The 21,664-nt window shown below is 61.5% G+C and overlaps 1 protein-coding gene across 14 annotated transcripts in view; it reads left to right on the forward strand.

The window, feature by feature from the left end:
• Window positions 1–21,664, forward strand: part of MYO18A (myosin XVIIIA) — a 143,531-nt gene that overhangs the window by 99,154 nt on the left and 22,713 nt on the right. For all 14 annotated transcript variants that reach the window (XM_075074073.1, XM_075074067.1, XM_075074066.1 and 11 more), the window contains 16 exons: window positions 15–174; window positions 1,385–1,571; window positions 3,237–3,474; window positions 5,936–6,045; window positions 7,544–7,609; window positions 11,088–11,216; window positions 11,983–12,126; window positions 12,526–12,615; window positions 12,825–12,944; window positions 13,544–13,655; window positions 14,009–14,136; window positions 16,294–16,448; window positions 17,857–17,980; window positions 18,083–18,283; window positions 19,208–19,318; window positions 21,153–21,257. In XM_075074073.1, coding sequence (XP_074930174.1) covers window positions 15–174; window positions 1,385–1,571; window positions 3,237–3,474; window positions 5,936–6,045; window positions 7,544–7,609; window positions 11,088–11,216; window positions 11,983–12,126; window positions 12,526–12,615; window positions 12,825–12,944; window positions 13,544–13,655; window positions 14,009–14,136; window positions 16,294–16,448; window positions 17,857–17,980; window positions 18,083–18,283; window positions 19,208–19,318; window positions 21,153–21,257 — 2,180 coding nt within the window. The remainder of the gene's footprint in view (window positions 1–14; window positions 175–1,384; window positions 1,572–3,236; window positions 3,475–5,935; window positions 6,046–7,543; window positions 7,610–11,087; window positions 11,217–11,982; window positions 12,127–12,525; window positions 12,616–12,824; window positions 12,945–13,543; window positions 13,656–14,008; window positions 14,137–16,293; window positions 16,449–17,856; window positions 17,981–18,082; window positions 18,284–19,207; window positions 19,319–21,152; window positions 21,258–21,664) is intronic.

Genomic DNA, 21,664 nt, shown 5'->3' on the forward strand with positions numbered 1-21,664 from the left:
TTCTGTCCCTACAGGACACAGCCCGTTACTCCGAAGTGACAAGCCCCGCCACTTCTTCCTGGGTCACAGCTATGACACCAACTGGGTGGAGTACGACGCCACAGGCTGGCTGCATTACGTCCGGCAGAACCCAGCGTTTCAGAATGCCGCGGCTCTCCTGCAGGACTCTCAGAAGTAAGCAGCGGCTGTGCAGTAAGAGGCTCTGGCTGGGGGAAGGGCCTGGGGTCAGTGGGCACAAGACATGGCCCCAGGGAGTGGGGAGGCTGGCGTGGCTGCTCTGCCAGGGTGGTTCATGCTCTTTGAAAGGCAAAATCTTAATTTCCAGTCCCCCAGGAGCAGCTGCTGAGCAGGGGTGGCTGGATGCTGGACCATGCCCTGGCAGCCGGGCAGGGGAGAAACAGCCTCTTTCTTTTGAGCAACGTGGTTGCAGTGGCTGGCTGACCTCTCAGGCCCCATTCCACCATTCTGTCCCCCTGGCTGGTTCACGCTGCAGGCTGCGTATGGCCTTTCGCCACAGACTGCACGTGGTGTGGCGCATGGGATGTGGTCCTGAGCCACGCCTGTCTCCACAGAGCGAGTTTAAAGGGCCCCAGGAGGCTCTCTGGAAAGTGAGTCCTGGTTTCACTGCAAACCTGTGAATTACTCATCTCTGCCTCAGGGCTGGTGACCCCTGTGTTCCCATCCCCCTCGGGCATCCATGCCTGTAATGTCCCAGTGCCACGCTGCTCGCCTCAGGGTCTGTGGAGCTGAACCAGCAGCGAGAGCACTGATATGATTGTGCCAGGGACGGCTAGAAGAGTTAGTATGCCTGAGCCATCTCTCCCATGAGAGGTGTGCGCAGTGCTACCGCGGCCGAAGCCTCTGCTTCCAGCCCTGTCCAGTGTCTGAGCTGCAGGGGGGTTTCTCTGCACATCAGCGCGGGGGGGTGCCATGTTTAAAACTTCCAGAGGTGTCCTGCTGGGCTGGCTGGGAGCGCTGGGCTTCGTCAACCCCCCTTCCGAGTGCCTGTGCAGATGCCTCTCTGCTGGCTTTGTGCCTTTCCCGATGGGGTTGCTGCTGCCTGCCCACTGAGTGTGTGGTGGGACTCCAGCTGCCCAGTTCCGCTCAGGTGCGTCCCAGGCTCTCCGCTCAGCTGGGGCCGGGGGTTATGGGTGATAACGTGCACTCCCTCGGCCGACCCAGAACAAACAGGAGCTCGTACACTGACAGTGGCTACACGCACGCATTCCCTCACTCCCCAGGGCAGGTGAGACCCTGGCACTGAGCCTTATGCGGTTCCAGGGAATGGCCACACTCAGCCTGTGTAGCTGGATTTGCATCATCTCCTTGGGCCATGGCAGGGAAAGGCGTGGGGCGGCTGGTCACCTTCTCTCTCTGACGGCAGGAAAATCATCAGCAGCCTGTTTATGGGCCGGGCGGGTACGGCCATGGTGCTGTCAGGGTCCATCGCCGGCTTGGAAGGCGGGTCCCAGTTGGCCCTGCGCAGGGCTACCAGCATGCGCAAGACCTTCACCACAGGGGTGGCAGCGATGAAGAAGAAGTCACTGTGCATTCAGATCAAGCTGCAAGTGGTGAGTGGGTGAGCTGCAGCCTGAGCACAGCAGAGCCAGCGCCAATGACCCCTCCCTGCTCCCAGGGGCCAGGGCCCCGGGACCCGTTCTCCCACAGGCGGGCAACAGCCAGGGATGGAGCTAGGAGCCTGTGGGAATCCCTGCACCCAGCTGATGGCCTTAAGCACTGACCCACCCATTTCCCTGCCCCGCTGCGTTATATGGGCTCTGCGGGTCTAACTGTCGCTTGTGCACACGTAGTTGGTTTGCGCTGGTCACAGTGTCACGGAGTCCCCGGGCGATGCTCTGGAATTGCTCCCCACTAAGCTAGTCAGGACTTTGGGGAGCCTCCTCTCCCTTGGAGCAGAATTGTTCAGGGCAAGAAGCTCACACGTCTTCACCTCCTGGGTCTCTCCTTGGAGCATTCAGCATCCTCTGCCCCTCCATGGGCTTCCCACAGCGAGCCCACCCAGGCGGGGTCCTGGGGAAGCCACAGGGTTCTGCACCCCCACTTTGCAGTCAGACGTGACTCTTAGCCAGCAATGACAGGAACAGGGTCTAAAACAGAGCTTGTAGATACAGCGAACCAGACCCCTCGGCCGGGTCCATTCTGGGGGGCAGTGAGCCAGACCCCTAGGTCTGCCCTTCACTCCTTGTCCCCAGCAAGCTCCAGACTAACTCCCCCTCCAGCCCCTCCTCTCTGCTCAGCTCCTTTCCCGGGCCAGGAGGGCACCTGATCCCTTTGTCTCCAACACCTTCAGCTGGCACCTTTGCAGAGGACGGGCCCAGGCCATCAGTTGCTAGGAGACAGAGTGTCAGGCATTCAGGTCCACTGGCCTTTGCTCTGCAGCAATCACACACCCTTATCCCACCACCTAGATACTTAAGAACTGCCTAGGGCACACTGAGGCACCAACACAGTATTCAGAGCAAACATTAAGAACAGTCCCAGTTCGTCACACGCAGGCATTGCTCATGGGCCTGGCTGCAGGAGCCAATGCTGAAGTTACCTGCCCAAATAGCCAGGCCATGGGTGCCCGTCTCCCCCTTCTCCTGCTTGCAGGGCTCCCCTTGTCCCCCCCACCTCACTGCACCCCTGTGCCCGCGGGCCCTGGAGGAGCCATGTGCCTGGAGGGGTGGTGGTCCCCTCTGCCATCTGGTCCATTTACATTCGCTGGGACAGCCTCTGTTCCGTGCCCCAGTAACCTTGGCAAAAGGTACCGGGGACCCTGCAGGAGTTGCCTCTGCCACCCAGTGCTGGGCTGGAACCAACATCTGCCGTTCGCGCTGCGTGCGCAGGGTTAGAAAGCGAGCGACTGGCTGGTCAGCTGCAGTGCAGAGATGTGGGAGCTGGGGGATCTGACCTGCTGGGAGCTTGCTGGGTGCAGCACTCCATGCTTGGGCAGCCTCCTATGGCCCAGCCCACGCTCCCGGCTGCTGGGTAATGCTCCCGGTGGGGTTAGAGTGACCCTGCCCCCCTAGCATGATGGCACCATGCGCTCTGCAGCAAACTCCAGCTGCAGGGGCTTAGCTTTCCCCAGACAAAGCTGCAGGATCATGACTGATCCTAGGGGCAGTTTCTCCTTTTGTCCCAAGGTCACTCACCCCAGCTTCTGCCACATCCGGTGAAGGCTGTGCCTGAGCCCCCGGCACGCCCAGGCTGAGCCATTCTCTCCCCACCCCCAGGATGCTCTGGTTGACACCATCAAGAAGTCGAAAATCCACTTTGTGCACTGCCTCCTGCCCAAAGCAGAGGGCTGGAGCGGGGACCCCAAGGGGCTGGCGGCCCAGCGGATCAGCAGCAGTGAGCTGGACCTGCACGGGGAGCACTGTGAGGCGGGGCTCATGCAGCTTGACGTGCCCCTGCTGAGAGCCCAGGTCAGGGGCTCTCGGCTCCTCGACGCCCTGCGCATGTACCGACAAGGTTTGTGCTCTCCTCTGGGGCGCTTGGCCCAGGGCTGTTCTGCGGGAGCAGTGTGGTGCAGCTCCTGGCTGCACAGACAGCCCCAGCACCCAGAGCCTAACAGGCATGCTGGACATCACTGCGGTATGCGCGGGAGGGCCACAGACGCGAGCAGGGACCCTCTGCCTGTGGGATACAGAGAGGGGCCCAGGGACTGATTCTCCAGCACTGCAGGTAGTGGGTACTGGCATGTGGTGAGTCCCACCTCTGCCCATTGCTAGCACTCAGTGCAGCTCTGCCAGGGCGGGCGCTGCCCTCAGGGACCAGGGAAGCCAGATGGGAATTTTCTGAGCTGTGGACAATGAAGAGGTGGCAAATCCCTTAACTGGATTCCAAGGTAAATACTGGGGCGTTCCCTTCCTCCCCCCAGGAAGGACGCATGTGACTGTCACCTTGCTTGTAAGCCAGGCCCCCAATGGAGAGAGGTGGGGCCCAGCTCAGTTGCTGGAGGGGCGGGGGGGGGGGGGCACATCACAGCAGGGTGCCAGTTAATGCCAGGGGGCAGCCTTGGCAAAGGCGCTAAGAACTGACCTGGCTACTGGAGAACAAGCTCCGTTTTATCCCTGGAGACAGCTGGTCACGCTCATGGCTCTGAGCTCTGAGCTGGCCCTCGTCAGCTGGGTGCCTGTGAGCTCCCATGAGAGCTACCTCCAGGCGAACAGCCCACCTGCCCTTTGCCACAGACAGGCCTGGGGGGCTGAGCCTCACTCCCGGAGAGCTCAGACTGCAGAGCAATGCCTGCTCCTGCCTCCCAAAGCAGGAGAGCACAAGAGACCTCTGAGGTCACAGTCTGGGGACCTCTGCGCGGTCAGCAGAGGAGTGTGGGTGAGCCAGCGCTGCTCCCCTGCTTTGTGGGGAGAGGCCTTTGCTCTCCAGGGCGCTCAGCCCCTTTCCCTAGTTACAAATGGGCTACAACTGGTCGGTGCTGACTCTGCAGGTGGGCCGCTCCCTGCTCGGCCGGGGAGAGAACGAGACCTCATCTATTTATCAGCACAGACATCCTGCCCTGGACTTGGGGTTTATTATTTCAGAACCAGATGACTGCTCAGAACCAAAATCAATGTGGCTCGCACAGCCCGGGATCGATGGCCCGTGACCACCTGGCTCAGTGTGCTGGGCTCTGCGCCCCATCGATAGCGCCGAGGATGAATTAAGATGTGAAGCATCAATTCCGTTATCTTTGCACATAGATTTATTTACAGTCCAGAGCAGGGTCTGTTCATAAGATCCCTGGTCACTTGATCCAGTTACACACACTCGCCTCAGCTGTCTCCCCAAGTCAGACGCTTGGCTGGTTTCTCTCTGGAGCCAGCAGAAAGCCACAGCCAATGTTGCCAAGCAAGGGCTGCGTAAAACCACCTTTGAGAAACAGCCAGGCTCTGGCAGCTGTTGGAGGTGGCATGGTTGGCTGGTGCCTGCCCCTGCCGAGAGGCTGGGCGTGGACATGTTCACCCGCATGCTGTGCGAGGTGCCAGTGCTCTCCGCAGGGGCAACGTGCTGTGTGCCACGTCAGCCCTGCCAGTAGGCTGGGCTCTGTCCGGTGACTCGGGAATGGGGCCTCTCTCCCCAGTGCTGGCCCTGCCTCAACTCGCAGGACTTGAACGAGCTGATAGTCATAGTGGGAGAGGCTGCATCTCCAGGCTCTCCCCTGCCCTCATCTCACCCTCCACAACGGCAAGGAATTGCCTGGGTGGCTCTGGGCACTCAGTGCTGCTCTGAAACAGCTGCCAGGTCCCACTCTAGAGGTGGCTGCACTTCAGTGGCTATGTGTAGTTTAACCCTCCATTCCACTCCCTGGTGCTGGCCTTTCCGCAGGGAGTGAGCTCTTTGGGCCACATCACGCCTGCTTCCTGTGCCTGGCGGGCTCCAGGCAGGGCGCTCCCCTTGTGCTGGGGTGTGCGGCAGGGTGCTCCCAAAAGCCAGTGCCCGCGGCAGCCGTGTGGCTGAGTCTTGGCTGGCGGAGGGCTGGGTGAGAGGTGCAGCCTGGAGAGCCAGTGTGTGGATGTCCTGAGTGGGTGGCCCTCCACGCTGGGCATGGCGGGTCTCTGCATCTGCAGCGTCCTGCTCGACTGTCTCTGCACTGCGAGGCCTGGGGAGGGGCAAGCCCAGAGCCGCTGGAGGGCAAGGGCTCCAAGGCCACACATCAGGCAGGCAGGATCTTCCCCTGGGCTTCATAGCCCAGCTGGCTTCCCCCAGTGCCTTGTGGCAGCCGGGCATGGGGCCTGCTTCCCATGCTCAGGGGCTCCAGGTGGGGCTGCTCACCCCCTTGGGCTTCTGCTGTCCTGGCATGGCTCTGTGGGCTGGGGCTGGGAGGGGCAGCCTGTGCACCACCGCCACCCAGCTCCTTCCTGCAGACTCGAGTCTCTATCCTCCCGTGCCAGGAGCCAAGGCACATGCACGCTGTCCTGTGCTCTGCCCCCAGGTTACCCAGATCACATGGTCTTCTCGGAGTTCCGGCGGCGCTTCGACGTTCTGGCCCCTCACCTGACCAAGAAACACGGGCGGAATTACATCGTCACGGACGAGAAACGGGTTCGTATCAAAGCTGGGCAGGCTGCATGATGGCAATGCCAGTCACTGTGCCAGGTGCTGCCTGCTCCCAAGAGCTCGCTGCAGACATGGGGTGGGTGGAGGAATGGAGGCTGAGATGGGCAGTGCTCTCTGCCCGGGCCAGGCTGTCCCCCAGAAGTGAATGGTGAGAGGAGTGCCCCCGGAGCCTACTGTAGCCAAGGCACCTTCCTTCAGCCTGCTGCTGCTGACCCTCCTCTTTGAAGACAGCCTGCAGCTAGCGTGTGCCCCTACTCCTCTCTGTTCTCGGCAAGTGGCGTGCAGTTTGTCATGACTCCTGCGCTAGGTGCTGGATGGGGACGTGAGAAGGCCTGGACCCCCCGAGGAGCGGTTGGTGGCTGTGAAAGGCGGACAGGCTGGGTACAGTGCTGCAGCCGAGGATGGAGAGGGAGTGGTGTGACCTGGGGGCTTATGGTGCTGGGTGGCAGATTCCAGGGGTTGCCGCTGCTATGAGACCAGGCAGGGCCTTCTGCACAGTGCTGTCCCAGAGCCCCTGGCAGAGAGCCCCAGGGGCGCAGCACAGCATGTTTCACAGAGTGGGGAGCTGGCTCTTCCGCGCTGGGCATTTGTGCTGGTCGAGCTCTGCAGGGGAGAGGACTGATCCCAAGGGCTGGGTTTTGCTGAGGGCTCCCCGTTGGCCTGAGCCCAGCCATGCAGCCTGGCAAAGACCTGCCACACTCGCAGTGGGGTCTAGCTGGTAGCATTGCGAACGCCCGGGCGCGAGAGGGCTCTAGCCTGTGACGGGAATGCAGGATGGAGCCGCAGGAAGCCTCTGGTCTGGCTGCTGCGCTCTGGTCCCCAGTGAGGGCCGAGCTCCCTGTTTCACCACTAAGCACTGGAAGAGGGTTGAACCCCGCAGGCGGCCTCCCAGGACCACATAGGCAGGTTGCAGAAGGGGGGGCCGGCACATCCCAGTGGGACGGGTGGGCGGCCCCTCTCCAGCCTTGCCTACCGTCTAGTGTGTCCCGTGGCCGGGCTGGCTGGTGGCTGGGCGCCGGCTGCGTGGGCAGCAGGAAAGCTGAGTGATGCGCTGAGTGCAGCGTGGGAAGGGGACCGGGAGGCCAGGCAGCTTGAGGAGACAAAGGCTTCCTTGACTAGCCGTGACCACCACCTCCTCCCTCTAGAAGAGCACGTGGGACCTGGGGCTGGGACAGCACTTGCTGCACCTCAGAGCTGGCAGCATGTGCCTGCTTCGGGAGCGGGGGAGATGGGGAACAAGCAGCTCTCCCTGGAGACAGCCCATGTGGCACGCTGCCTGGGCGTGGGAGAGGGAGTCCCCTGAGTGCAGAGGGCACATGCCCTGCTGGGGGGGTAGGGGTGTGTCTGTACTCTGCTGCATTCGGTGCCCCTTTCCTCTCAGCGGGGTTCGGTAGCAGTGCCGAGCTCTAGCTGTGCACTCCTGCCATGCCTCTCTGCAGCTGAGCCGCCCTGCCACAGCGCTGACTCCCCCCTTTCTCTGCAGGCTGTGGAAGAGCTCCTGGAATCGCTGGACCTGGAGAAGAGCAGTTACCACATGGGCCTGAGCCGGGTAAGCCTCCTGGTGTTCCTGCCATTCCCAGCCAGCCCCTTGGGGACCTGTCCCGGGCTCTGCACAGCCCCTCGCCCTAGCGGGCTGGCAGCCTCAGCACCCCAGGGAGGCCCCTTGGGGAGGTGAAGCCAGTCACAAATGCACTGGGCCCCTGGCCATAGTGCATGCTGGGGGAACGTAGCAGAGCAGGGGCCAGGCTGACGGCACTTCAGAGCCAGTCACACTCCCAGCAGACTGGGCTGAGTCCCTGTGGACACATGGCACCAACACAAATGCCCTGCTCCCTCTGCAGAGCCTCGCCCAGGCAGGCAGGCTCGCTGCGCCTCCTCCTGGCCACTCAGCTCAGGCTGCTTTCCGGAACCTCGTGTGCTAGCTGGGCCGTCGGGCACCTTGGCGGGGGCACAGGCTGCAGCCATGAGGCGTCTGTGTCTCTCACCCATGTCCCATTGGTGGCTCCCAGCATAGGGCTGGGATTGTGGGGAGGGCTGCTTGGCCCTGGGACTTTGTCCACCCCCCATTGCTCTGGAAGTGGCACCGGAGGAGCATGTGAGTTGGGTTGCAGCATACGGAGAGCAGCAGAGGATCTCTGCTTGGCCCTGGGGGCGTGGGGCGCTGCTCACTGGCACCCCCAGCTCTGAGTGGCTGAGCATGGTGATTGGGGGGGGGGGGGCGCGGAGTGTGCCACAAAGCAGCCATCTCACCCCAGAGCCTAGTCGTGCAAGATCTCAGGCCCAGCATTCACAGCGGCAGCTCAGACACCTGAGAGCCCTCCTGGAGCCTAGCAGCCCTCTCCCCTGTCCTGCTTTGAGTCCCTGGCACTAGGCGGCCTGGGCCCAGCTCCCCAGACCCATTAGGTCAGTGCAGGTGGGGGGAGCAGGGGATTCTCGGGGTGCATTGCTCTGGGCAGAGCCTGGAGCAGATGAAGCCCGGTGGCAGCGTGGTCAGGCTGGCTGAGTGCAGTGTGGGAAGGGGGCTGGGAGGCCAGGCAGCTCCAGGAGACACAGGCTTCCTTGTCTTTCCGGGCGTCGGGCTTCCCCGTGCTGAGTACTGGGACAGGAGGAGCTGGGTCTGTGCGTCCCGCCCGTGGAATTCCAGGGGGCCGAAGGCGAGCTCTGCCCGGCCGCAGTGCCTGCTCCCTCTCCCCCCCCACCCCCCCCCGCCGACAGGCCAGTAGCACCATAGGGGCCATAGAGCCAGCGCCCGTGGGTGGTCTCCCCTCCTCAGGAGCGGGGGATGCTGGAGGCCTGAGCACCAGGACCACGTGGTATTGAGGCCTATTCCATGGCACTGACTGCAAGGTGCAACTGGCATTTCATGCTGCGGGGGCCTCTGTCAGGGACAGGCACCTCTTCCTGGTCTGGGGCTGCACAGCAGACCCCCAGGGCCAGCTAGTCTCCTGGCAGAGGCTAGGCCACTCTGTGCTGCGTAGCTCGTGTGAGAAGACAGCCAGGGCCTCAGAGAGTGTGGGGGAGGAAGTGAACGTCTCACGTTCTCCCAGCCCAGCACCAGGGACCCCCCACCCCAGGTCTGCAGATGGGGCATCGCAGCCATTGCTGTCAGACAGACTCGTTCGCTCTGCAGTGACTCTTCTGGGTTACTGTTACTTGGGGGTGTCTGGGGCCTGAGCCAGGGGTCCCTCAGAGCAAGGAGGTGATGGGAGACACTGTGGTGGAGCAAGGGCCAAGGAGTGCCGACTGCACCACCTCTGCCCGGCCTGGCAGACCAGCCTTCTATATGGCCCCTGGGGCGGGTTATCGCCCCATCTGCGCCCCAGCCGTCCATCAGTCCCCCTCATCTGTCTGCTCCCCAGCCACAGCAGCATCTGGCCCAGAGCCCACAGGTCCTGATCAGGCTCCAGCTGTGGCGTTTGCACCCACCTTGTGTAACAGGTGGTGCTGTTAGTCACAGCTCATCTCCAGGGCGCGGCCCCAGCGGGAGCGGGGCTGAGGGCGCTCTGGCTGCACGTTGTGCCCCGGCATGGCAGAGGCTGCCTGTGAAGGCAGCAAGCTGACAGGGGAGCTGTTCTGTCTGTGAGCCCAGCCCAGTGGGGGTCTATCATAAGCCTTTCTCCCAAATCTGGACCTTAGCGTCCAAAATCTGGGTGCTTAGCATGAACCTCCAAGCTTAATTACCAGCTTGGATCTTATCTCGCTGCCACCAGACAGGAATTACAGCGCCTGCCTCGCTCTGGTCCCCCAAACTTTCCCTGGAGGGACCCCAAGACCCAGAAGCTCTGAGTCTTACCGGCAAGGGAAATATGCCACTTCCCTTCCCCCTCTCTCTCCCACCCAGACTTTCCTCTCTGGGCTAACCTGAGAGTATTGATGCAATCTCTTTACATCACAATACCAAGAAGCATGTCTCCTCTATTCCACAAAGAGACAAACCCCAAATACAAGGAAACAGAAATGATTCTATCTCTCTTTCCCCCTCCCACCAATTCCCTGGTGCTGCAGAGCTTATCCTCCGTAGATCTAACACAAAGAGAATTCCCTCCCCTTGTTCCTTAGCCTACCCAGAGAGAAAAACTTAAACAAGTCTTAAAAAGAAAACTTTATATAAAAAAAAAAAAAAGAAAGAAAAAAGACATCAAAATTTCTCTGTATCAAGATGACAATAATACAGGATCAATTGCTTAAAAGAAAAAAATGAATAAACAGTCTGATTCAAAAAGATATCCAATTTGAAACATTCCAGCAAGCTACACACATGTAAATACAACCAAAACAACATAAAGCCTGTATTATTTTTCTACCTGTACTTACAATTTGGAAACAGAAGAGTAGAAGATGGAAAGAACCTTCTCATAGCTGAGAGAGAGACAAAAGACACAGACCCAAGACAAAAAAGACCCACAAATTCCCTCCGTTAAGCTTTTAAAAAATCCAGTTTCCTGATTGGTCCTCTTGTCAGGTGTTTGGTTCCCTTTGTTAACCCTTTACAGGTAAAAGAAACATTAATCCTTAGCTATCTATTTATGACAGGGTCACTCCTATACCTCTGCCTCCCAGACCCCGGCTTGGATCCAGCTTTGCAGGGCTGGGCCTCTGGACTCCGGTGCTGGGGAGCGGGGGTGGGTGCGTAGCCCAGGGCAGTCTGGTCTCGGTGAGGTGAGCCTGGGGGAGCAGCGCTGCCCAGAGAGACCTGCCTGTCTCCGGTGCGGCTGGCAGTGTGCTGCAGGGAGCAGTGGGGAAGGCCGTGCAGCCTCTGGCCTCGTGCCATGCTGTCACCGTGGCGGCTCTGCCTGGTAATGGCAGTTGCGCGGATCCCCTCCACGCTCCGGCTTCCTCACCCTCTCTTGGGCCCCTCTGTACACACGCCTCCTTAGCCTGCCCTGCCTGAGGGCTGCTCGCTCCCCCAAGTGGACCAGGCTGGCTCGGAGAGTGGCCCATGCCGGGTGCCTGTGAGGAAAGAGGCACTGAGCTGTACTGCTCTATCTGCCCCCCTGGGCTCTGCTCACTGCTCTCCTCTCCCCCAGGTGTTTTTCCGGGCAGGGACCCTGGCCAAGCTTGAGGAGCAGCGAGATGAGCAAACGAGCAAGAACATTGCGCACTTCCAGGCTGCATGCAGGGGCTTCCTGGCACGCCAGCAGTTCAAGAAGAGAAAGGTATTCAGCAGGGCAGCCCGCCTGCCGCCCCCCCACGTTCCCCTGCCCGTTTACAGCTGCATGACTTCGCCTAAAATGGGCAGCTCTGCCTCCAGCGCCGCCCCCTCCGAGCTGGGTTCCCCCCAGAGGGGGGAAAGAGGGGATCTTGCCTGCGGGGCACCCGCCACAGAGGAGACAGAGCTGCTCCTGCTCTCTCCTGCTTTCTGGTGCAGTCCCAGCGTGCCGGCAGCCGCCCCCTCGTGAGGAGCTGTGCGGGAGGGCTGCATAGGGGCTGGAGAAGAGGAGGTATCTCCTGCTGGCTCTGTGCACTCCAGGCTGCAGCCCGCCGGAGCCGGGAGCCAACGTTACGGGTACAGAGGCACTGCCCAGAAGCTGGCACCCCTGCACTGCAAGGGGGCTGTGTGCGGCCTGCGGGGCAGCGGCTCTTCCATTAAGATTAAGTAGCTGTGTCAGCTCTTGTTTGTATTGTTAAAGCAGAGCTCGCGGGGCTGTCAACAGGAGTAGCTTTGGTGGCTGCATGAGGCACGGGTGCTTGGATTCATCCAGGTGCAGCTGTTGGAAGGAGGGGGACAGGAGTGGCTGTGCAGGAAGGTGGGGGCTGTGCTCCACCAGGCCCCTGGCAGGCAATGCCTCCCCGCTGGCCCAGGGCCCCAGCTCTCGCTGTACTGCTTGAGGATTGCTCCTGGCAAAGCTGGACTCTGGGCTCCCCCAGCTGGAGACACTCGGTGCAGGGTGGGGCTGCCCTGACCCTGGCTGCTCTCCCCAGATCCAGGAGCTGGCTATCCGCTGCGTGCAGAAGAACATCCAGAAGAACAAGGGGGTGAAGGACTGGCCCTGGTGGAAGCTCTTCGCCACGGTGCGGCCCCTCATCGAGGTGCAGCTGACAGAGGACCAGATCCGCGGCAAAGACGTGCGTAGGATCTTGCAGCCGCTCAGGGGAGGGGAGTGCAAATGGGAAACTGGCCCTTGCCCCATCCTCGGGGGGGAGGCGAGGGGGTCGGGAGGGTGCGTTCCAAGGTTGGGTTTGAAAGCAACATCCTGTCATAGACCAGGCTGCAGGAAAGGCCGTGCAGAGACCCTGCGTGCCCCTCCCAGCCCTGGGGGGCACCAGTCCTACTGGCGTGGGGGGCTCAGACCCCCAAACTGGCATCAGGTACTAACAGCTCAGTTCCTGCTGCCTGGGGGGACTCTGCTACCCCAGCTCTAGGCTCCCTGCTGCCCAGACTGGGTGATGCCGCCTCCTCATTGCTGCCTTGGGGGCCTACTGTGCCAGCCATGGGCTCCCACCCTCATTGCGTGTCTGCTCCAGGAGGAGATCCAGCAGCTGAAGGGCAGGCTCGAGAAGGTGGAGAGAGAGCGCAACGAACTGCGGCTGGGCAACGACCGGCTGGAGAGCAGGGTACGTCCAGCTGGGCACGTGGATGCGGTGCCAGCTGCTTTCCCAGGCTAGCTGCGTGGCCCAGGGGTGCAGGGCAGAGGGGTGGTTTCCTTTCCTGGTCCCTGTGCTGGCCCTGTGGCCAGGCCCTGCCTTGCTGTGATCCCTGGGCACTGCCCTTTCCCCTCACCCCGGCCATGGCGCCTGCTCATCCTGGCTCTGCTGCTCCCCAGGTGGCAGAGCTCACGGCGGAGCTGACGGACGAGCGGCACACGGGCGAGTCGGCCTCCCAGCTGCTGGATGCGGAGACGGCCGAGCGGCTGCGGGCGGAGAAGGAGATGAAGGATTTGCAGGTGAGAGTCTCTTGTGTCGAAGGGGGGCTGGCGGCCGGCGCACTCCACTGTTCCTTCCGTGAGCAGCCTCCTTTCACTGGGGCTGTGGGAGCCTGGAGCAGGACACTCAGCCGCACACTGGCAGTGCCCCTTGCTCCCCCTGGTCTGGCACTGCCCCGTGTGCCTGAACATCAGCCACCTGCTCTTCCTGCCCTGGGCTTACCCGCACCCCGGTCTGGGAATGCCCCCCGTGCCTGAACCCCAGCCGCCTGCTCTCCCTGCCCTGGGCTTACCCGCACCCCGGTCTGGGAATGCCCCCCGTGCCTGAACCCCAGCCGCCTGCTCTCCCTGCCCTGGGCTTACCCGCACCCCGGTCTGGGAATGACCCCCGTGCCTGAACACCAGCTACCTGCTCTCCCTGCCCTGGGCTCCACCCCCGGTCTGGGAATGACCCCCGTGCCTGAACACCAGCTACCTGCTCTCCCTGCCCTGGGCTTACCCGCACCCCGGTCTGGGAATGCCCTGGGCTCCGCCCCCTGTCTGGGAATGCCCCCTGTGCCTACCCACAAATCCCCGCTCTGCCTCTCAGCACTGACCTGGGCCTTGTTTCCCCCTCCCAGATCAAGTACGAGGCTCTGAAGAAGCAGATGGATTCCATGGAAATGGAGGTGATGGAGGCGCGGCTCATCCGGGCGGCCGAACTCAATGGAGACCTCGACGACGATGACTCAGGTGCTGGCCTGCACCAGGCAGCCCCCCGAGACCCCTTGGAGCCCCTCTTGCTCCCTGCCCTCCGCTCCCCTCCATCTCCACACACGGGGGCACATCACCCATCTCACTCTGCACCCTGGGCAGGTGACTTTCCTGAGCCATGCCTCGGTTTCCCTCCCTGCATTCAGGGCATCGTGGTTACTGATCAGTGGGGTCGCCCCCTGGGGGGTTCTCACCATCCGCCTTCAGCACATGTGGCAGCAGCAGCAGCGAGACCTCTGTTTCCCCCTACGCTGTTCTATGTGCTCCACAAGCCCAGTGTGGGGTCTGCTCATGAACGATCCTCAGCCCGGGGCTCTGGTTCTGTCCCGCAGGCGGCGAGTGGCGGCTGAAGTACGAGCGAGCCATCCGCGAGGTGGATTTCACCAAGAAGCGCATGCAGCAGGAGTTTGAGGATAAGCTGGAGTTGGAGCAGCAGAGCAAGAGGCAGCAGGAGAGAAGAGTGAGTGTGTCTAGCTGGGGTGTGTGACATGTGCACCGGTGACCCTCCTTCCCCCTGCGTGCACCAGTGACCTCCTCTTCCCCCCCGCGTGCACTGTTGACCCCGCTTCCCCCCGTGTGCACCAGTGACCTCCTGCCTCACCCCCGCACTCACCGATGACCTTTCCCCTCGTTCCCGTGCACACTAGTGACCCCCTCGGTGCACCGGTGACCTCCTCTTCCCCCACCCGCATGCACCAGTGACACCACCTCCCTGCAAGCGCACCAGGTGCCCTGTTATTTAGCTTCCCAGTGGCCGACATGGCGGCCTGCGCTGCCCTTACTGTTAAAGGAATGTGTACATCTTGCTGAGCCAACAGTTCCCAGCAGGCCCTGACCTGTATGAGCTGAGGACGCCTGTCGTCTCCACATGCCGTGCAGCCCGGGGCCCTGGCAGGCTGGCAGTGAGGGTGCAAAGCATCTCCTTCACTGGGGTACTCAGAACTCAGCTTCTCTGTGCCAGCGCTTCTGGCTCCATTCACCCCAGTCCAGCACCTTGTGACGATGTTGCCCGTAGGAGCTAGCTGAGGTCACTCAGGGTGAATGGCAAAGAGAATGGGGCAGACAAACCACTAAGCTGGTGGATATTCCAATACATCTCTACCCCGATATACCGCGACCCGATATAACACGAATTCGGATAGAACGCGGTAAAGCAGCGTTCGGGGGCGGGGTGGGCTGCACACTCCGGCGGATCAAAGCAAGTTTGATATAACGCGGTTTCGCCTATAATGCAGTAAGATTTTTTGGCTCCCGAGGACAGCGTTATATTGGAGCAGAGGTGTACTTAGATTTACCAAGCCAGCCCTAAACAGCTTCTGTGTTACCTCACTGGTTGCTCCAAAGTCCAAATAATGCAGTTCCCTTAAAGTGCCCAGCCCCAGGCCTCCATCCAGACATACGTCAGATATGATGATGATTCCTGAAAATCTTATCTCATCATATAGAATCATAGAATACTAGGGTTGGAAGGGATCTCAGGAGGTATCTCCTCCAACCCCCTGCTCAAAGCAGGACCAATCCCCAGACAGATTTTTGCCCCAGATCCCTAAATGGCTCCCTCAAGGATGAACTCACAAGCCTGGGTTTAGCAGGCCAATGCTCCAATCACTGAGCTATCCCTCCCCTAATATAAAAGAAAAGGTTCTTCTCACCCCAAAGGATCAGCCACACACCCGGGTCCAATTATAACTTAGATCTTTCCCCAAATACACCCTATAGTCAGTTCTTGTTAACTAAACTAAAATTTATTAAAAAAGAAAAGAGAGAGAGTTGATGAAAAGATCAATATACAGACAGACTTGAATTCAGTTCTTGAGGTTCAGATACATAGCAGAGATGAGTTTGTAGTTGCCAAAAGTCCTTTTAGAAATAGTCCATAGGTTATATTTCAATGTTCATATTCAGGGTGACTCCAGTCAGTGACTGGGGATCTCAGTCCTTGTGGCTTAAGGTTTCCCCCTCTTGAAACCCAAAGCAGATCTGAGATAAAACAGGATGGTGTCCCAGGGTTTTATACATTTTCCAGCAACCTCTTGGCCTGAGAGAATATGCTTAATCTTCTGTCTCCCAAACATCGTGGCAATTGGCACAGTGTAATTTGTCCATTAAACAGTTCAGATACAGTTTATCATAGAGACAATAATACTGTTTCACTCAAGTGTCATCATAAATGCTAATACTCCTGTTTTGATTTTTGAATTAAAACTGGAGCAATAGACAAGACTTGTTTGCTTACATCCCAAGACCTGAGCAAACAGCTCTCCTTCTCTCGCTCACAATGCAGGCTGCATTTCAAAGCTCTGTGCATTTATATCTCTTCCTAACAGTCTTGAAAGTTGGGCCCTGGGTCAGGTCAGTTGGTGAGTTAATTAACTCTTTCTGGCCCTATGTCACCTTTCAGTGAGATACTATATTACACTCATAACGTCACACACCTAGAGCCCGGGCCGGACAGAGGCTGTCTGCTCACCCTCCCCTCCCACACACCCAGGGAAGGCCAGGGAGTGGGAAGGGGCTCACCCCAAAGGCTCTGTGGCTGAGTCGGAAGGTTGAGTGGCGGTGATGGGATGCCCAGCCTCCTCCCCCTGCAGAGCCCTAATCCGTGCCCCACCTGCAGCTGGCAGATCTGCAGGCCGATAACGAGGAGTGCCAGCGTGCCCTGCAGCAGCTGAAGAAGAAGTGTCAGCGCCTGACGGCAGAGCTGCAGGACACCAAGCTGCACCTGGAGGGGCAGCAGGGGCGCAACCATGAGCTGGAGAAGAAGCAGCGAAGGTGAGGAATGTGGGGCATGAAGTGGGCACTCCTCCCTCCCTGGCCCCGTTGGAGAGCACAGTGTAGGGGGCTGGTGGAATGTGCCATGTTGCCAGGCCAGTGCCAGGCCCAGAGGCAGAGCCAGCAGGTGGGCATGAGGAAGCCCAGTGTCTCTGGTGAGAGAGACCCTGGCTCAGTTCCCGGCTCAGCCGTGGACTCACCGTGTGTCTTTGGAGTGACCTTTTCTGAAGGGCCCGAGGGACTTAGGAGCCTATGTCCATTTTCAGCCTTGGGCTCCTGCAGGAACGTCTCTGGGGAGCTAGGGGTGATTCCCAGTCCGGGCAGCCGTACCCGCACTAGCTCCAATGGAACAAGCGCGCTACAGGCGTCCAGGTGGGCTCGGCACGCTCCCATCCGACACCCCAGGCACATCACGCTGGATCGGACCTAGCGCCTGTACAGCTGCCCCAGTGGGGAATCACCTGCAACTCCAGTGTAGACGTCCCCTGAGTCACTGTGCCAATTTTGAAACAGTTCCCCTGATGGTACTGCGGGGATGAGGGCCCAGCCATGAGAAACCGATCATCTCTTGTCTTCTCCCAGCATCGAGCCCCATCCGGCCAGTCAGCAGGGGCTGTTCCCAGGGGGTGACGTGCTCACCGAGCCGGCTCCCCTGCCCCCTAGGGATCTGCTCTCTGTGCTGCCTGGGGTGGCCAGGATCAGCGCCTGGACAAGTTAGAGAGAGCGGCGCCGTGGCAGAGGGAGGTGCAGGCTGCCCCGAGTATGTGCCCAGTCAGAGACACTAGGCGCATGCTCAGCAGCGACCCCTCCTGCTGCTCTCCCAGAGGTAGTGCAGGGTCATCTTGAGCTGGGACTCACCCCCATTCCCAGGGTCCACACACCCTGCAGAGGCATTTCCCTCTTTTCCTGGCCATGTGCATCAGCTCCAGGAATCGGCATTGGCAGGAGACTAGGCAGTGACAGGACAGAGCTGAGCAGGAAGGAGGTGATTCTGCACCCGCCTCCCACGCTGTGCAGCCTCAGGCTGTCATAACTCTGTCCTGGCTGCGTTAGCACTATGACCTTCTTCCCAGGAGGAAGGTGCTTAGCTGCCTGTCTACAGGGACAACGGCCTGGTGCTGATCACCCCCTGCTCCCCAGGGCTTCAGTGCCAGATGGGACCCACCTGGGGGATCCAAGCTGGGGGGCAGGGAAAGATGCATGCCCTTCTGGGCTGGAGCCAAGTGCACCTTCTCAGCCGGAGCTGCTGCCCCAGCCGGTCTCGTCTTGGTCCCGCCCGGATCCTGCCTCAGGCAGTGACGGGGCAGATGCTGGGTAGACAGCACCTTCATAGCAGAGTGCTGGGGTTTGGTGCCTGAGCTGAGCTGGCATGTGGACAGCTGATGGCCTGGCCATGGGTGTCTTGCAGGTTTGACAGTGAGCTCGCTCAGGCTCATGAAGAAGCCCAGCGAGAGAAGCTGCTGCGGGAGAAGCTGAGTCGGGAGAAGGACATGCTCATCGCAGAGGTCTTCAGCCTCAAGCAGCAGCTGGAGGTGAGCAGAACGGCCACCTCGTTCCCTGCCCCTCGTCGGTGGGGCCACGGCTGGGCGCTCGGTGCGGCCGGCTCAGCAGGCTCTCCCTGCATTCTCTTCCAGGACAAAGACACCGACATCATGAGCTTCACCCAGAAGGTGGAAGCCCTGGAGGCCGAGCTCCAAGATGTCTCTTCCCAGGAGTCCAAGGACGAGGCCTCCCTGGCCAAGGTGAAGAAGCAGCTGCGGGACCTAGAGGCGAAGGCCAAGGACCAGGAGGAGGAGCTGGATGAGCAGGCCGGGACCATCCAGCTGCTGGAGCAGGTGCAGAGGGGGCCCGGCACAGACCAGACTCACCTCGGGGGGATGGCGGATGGGGGTGACCCACTGGATTCGATCCTGGCTCAATGCAGGGAACAGTGCGGCTCCCTCCTCGAGTGGGTGGCAGGCGTCCCAGGCTGAGCCTGAGACTGGGCTGGTTTCTGGGTGTGCCGGTTTCACATGGGTTTGTCGTGCTGGCTGCACGGCTCTGGCCAGCTGGCTTACTGGGTGAGCCTGCGTTCAGTGTGGGTGGGATGCTCCCCTCTGCTGCGGCAACCCCCTCCAAGGGACTAGAGAGCGGGGCGGCTGGCTGGTGTGTGGGGCCAGGTCTGCCCCGGGGGCTTGGAGAGACAGTAACGCTGCCTTCCCGTCATGGAGCAGTGGCCTGCAAGGGCTGCAGAGATGCTGGCTGGCAGAGCAGCAGCATGGGCCTTGGATTCGGGACATTGTGAGTGTCACTGCTGTGAAAAGCCCTGGCAACGGGCAGGGAGCTGGGGGGCCCCATCTCTGGCGCCGATCCCCGGTGACGGGCAGGGAGTGTTTGTCACCGCAGCTCCCCAGGATGAGGGCGCCCCATCCCTGCGCTCCCTGGCAGTTCGTAGCCAGGATAACACTGGACGTCTCCATGGGTGCAGGCCGGTTGCTCCGTGCCGTGCCGGCTGAGAGGGCATTGGCGTTACCAGGGCAGACAGCTGCTGTACAGTGTGCTGGGTGGTCGGGAGGGGTGTGGGGGGGATTGAGGGCTATGGGCTGGCCCTGTCCGTGTGCTGCCCCGAGGGCTAGTGGCTGTGCTCTGGCCCACGCTCGCTCAGCCTGGCTGTGTTCGGGCTGGGCGGGATGGAAGTGATCAGCAGAGGGCTGCTCTGCCAGGAGGGAGGCAGCCAGGCCCCCCGTGTTGGGCTCACCGGGGCTGCTTTCCGCCTGCAGGCCAAGCTGCGTCTGGAGATGGAGATGGAGCGCCTGCGGCAGACCCACTCCAAGGAGGTGGAAAGCCGTGACGAGGAGGTGGAGGAGATCAGGCAGTCGTGCCAGAAGAAGGTGAGACCAAGGCATCGCTGTGCCCTCGTTGCTGGGCAGGGGCTCACAGAGAGCCGGCTGCCACCCTGCTGCCTGGCACCCACGGACCGCAAGAGGGGGGGTCTCTTTCCCAGAGATTAATCCCCTCTCTCCTATTCCACACCATGATATCCCTGCCCTGCTGCGTAATGCCCCCTCAGGCCCCAAGACTGGTGCTATGGGGCTGGCGGGAGGGCCCTGTGATGCAGTAGGTGGGTTGTGTTAATCTGACTTCCCAGGCAGATTTTAGCTGGCAGCTGGCTTGGCCCCTGGGCTGACGAGTTTAACCAGTCGCTTGCCCCGTCTGCTCGCTCTGCCTGCGTTAGCTGGCTCAGGCAGCGTGCTGCCTCCACTCAACCGAGCGCAATGGCCCAGGGACTTGGGGCGGGCTGAGCCAGCATCTTCCCACTTCCCAGAAGGCTGGGACCGAGTAACTGCGGTGCCCTCAATCCGGATTCATGGCCCCCGCACCCATGCCAGTCCTAGGGTCTCTCCTGAGCCAGGACAGTCAGTATCACCAGATTGTCTCGTGGATCACGTCTGCAGGAGCTGAGGCGGGGGGGCCCGACTAGTCCAGGGACCCAGGGCTTGCCGAGGGGCCCCCTAGCTGGGAGGGGACTGGCTAGTACAGGTTAGGGCCTTCCCTGTGCTCGCTGTCCTGCCCGCCCCCATCCCCCAGTACCCCTCGCTGTGCCCCCCCATCCCGCAGCAACCCTCTCCTGGTCCCCCCTCATCCCGCACACCCCTCGCTCATCCCTCTCCTCATCCCCGAGCACCCCTTGGTCGGCCCCCGCTCATCCCTCTCCTCATCCCCGAGCACCCCTTGCTCGGCCCCCCCTCCTCCCGTGCACCCCTCGCTCATCCCCCCCTCGTCCCCCAGCACCCCTCGTGGCCCCCCCTCTCCCAGCACCCCTCACTCATCCCCCCTCACCCCTAGCATCGCTGGCTGGGCCCCTCCCATCCCACTCACCCTCACTCACCCCCCCTCGTCCCCCAGCACCACTCGCCTTGCCCCCCATCCACAGCAACCTCTCCCGGTCCCCCCTCATCCTGCACACCCCTCGCTCATCCCTCCTCGTCCCCAGCACCACGCTGTGGCCCCCCATCTCGCAGCAACCCTCTCCTGGCCCGCCGTCGCTCCGCGCACCCCTCGCTTCATCCCTCCTCGTCCCCAGCACCCCTCGCTGGCCCCCTCGTCCGTGCACCCCTCAACTATCCCCCTCCCCCCTAGCACTGCTCGCTCATCCCCCCAGCACTGCTGGCTGGCCCCTCCCATCCCACTCACCTCACTCACCCCCCTCGTCCCCCAGCACTCGCTGTGCCCCCACCATCCCACAGCAACCTCTCCGGTCCCCTCTCCTGCACACCCCTCGCTCATCCCCCTTGTCCCCAGCACCACTCGCTGTGGCCCCCCATCTCGCAGCAACCCTCTCCTGGCCCCGCCTTCGCTCTGCGCACCCCTCGCTCATTCCCTCTGTCCCCAGCACCCTCGCTCGGCCCTCCCTCGTGCCGTGCACCCCTTGCTCATCCCCTAACACGCTCGCTCATCCCCCTCATCCCCAGCACCGCTGGCCGGGCCCCCCCCATCCCACTCACCTCACTCTCCCCCCGTCCCCCAGCACGCGTCAGCAACCCCGACCCGCCGGCAACCCTCTCCTGGCCCCTCCTCGCTCCGCGCACCCCTCGCTTGTCCCCCCTTCATCCGCCAGCACTGCTCACTCAGCACCCCCTCATGCCGTGCACCACTCACCCGCCCCTGCCGCCTGAGTGTGCCTCATGGAAACCCTCTTTCTCGTGTGTGGGGTGCTGGGCGCAGCTGAAGCAGATGGAAGTGCAGCTGGAGGAGGAGTACGAGGACAAGCAGAAGGTGCTGAGAGAGAAACGGGAGCTGGAGAGCAAGCTGGCTGCAGCTAGTGACCAGGTACCGCCTGGGCCAGGGACCAGTCGGGGGCGCAGTGTGGAGCTGGGCCTCCCTGGGGTTAATGGCCAGAACTAAACCCAGGCAGAGCCGAAAGTCACTGGCTTCCAGCGGCTGCCGTGCCGGGCACTCTCATCCCAGGGACAGTGCCGGAAGTAGGAGGCTTGGCCCAGGTTGGAGCCAGCGTGGCAGAGTGGGGCATGGGCACCCCAGCTGGCTAGTCCCTAAACCAGAGCTGGCCCCACTGCATCTGCCCCAGGAGCACCTCTGGCCTGCCGCCTTCTGGGGTGGAGCGGGCTGTGGGGATCACACAGGTTCTTGGCCGGGAGCTCAGAGGCCGAGGCTGGCAAGCAGCTGCCTCTGAGGAGGGAGCGTGTGCCCGGTCATGCAGGGTGAAAGGCCGGGCTAGG

This window comes from Chelonoidis abingdonii, chromosome 20 (assembly GCF_003597395.2).
Source record: "Chelonoidis abingdonii isolate Lonesome George chromosome 20, CheloAbing_2.0, whole genome shotgun sequence".
NCBI classification, from domain to species: domain Eukaryota; kingdom Metazoa; phylum Chordata; order Testudines; family Testudinidae; genus Chelonoidis; species Chelonoidis abingdonii.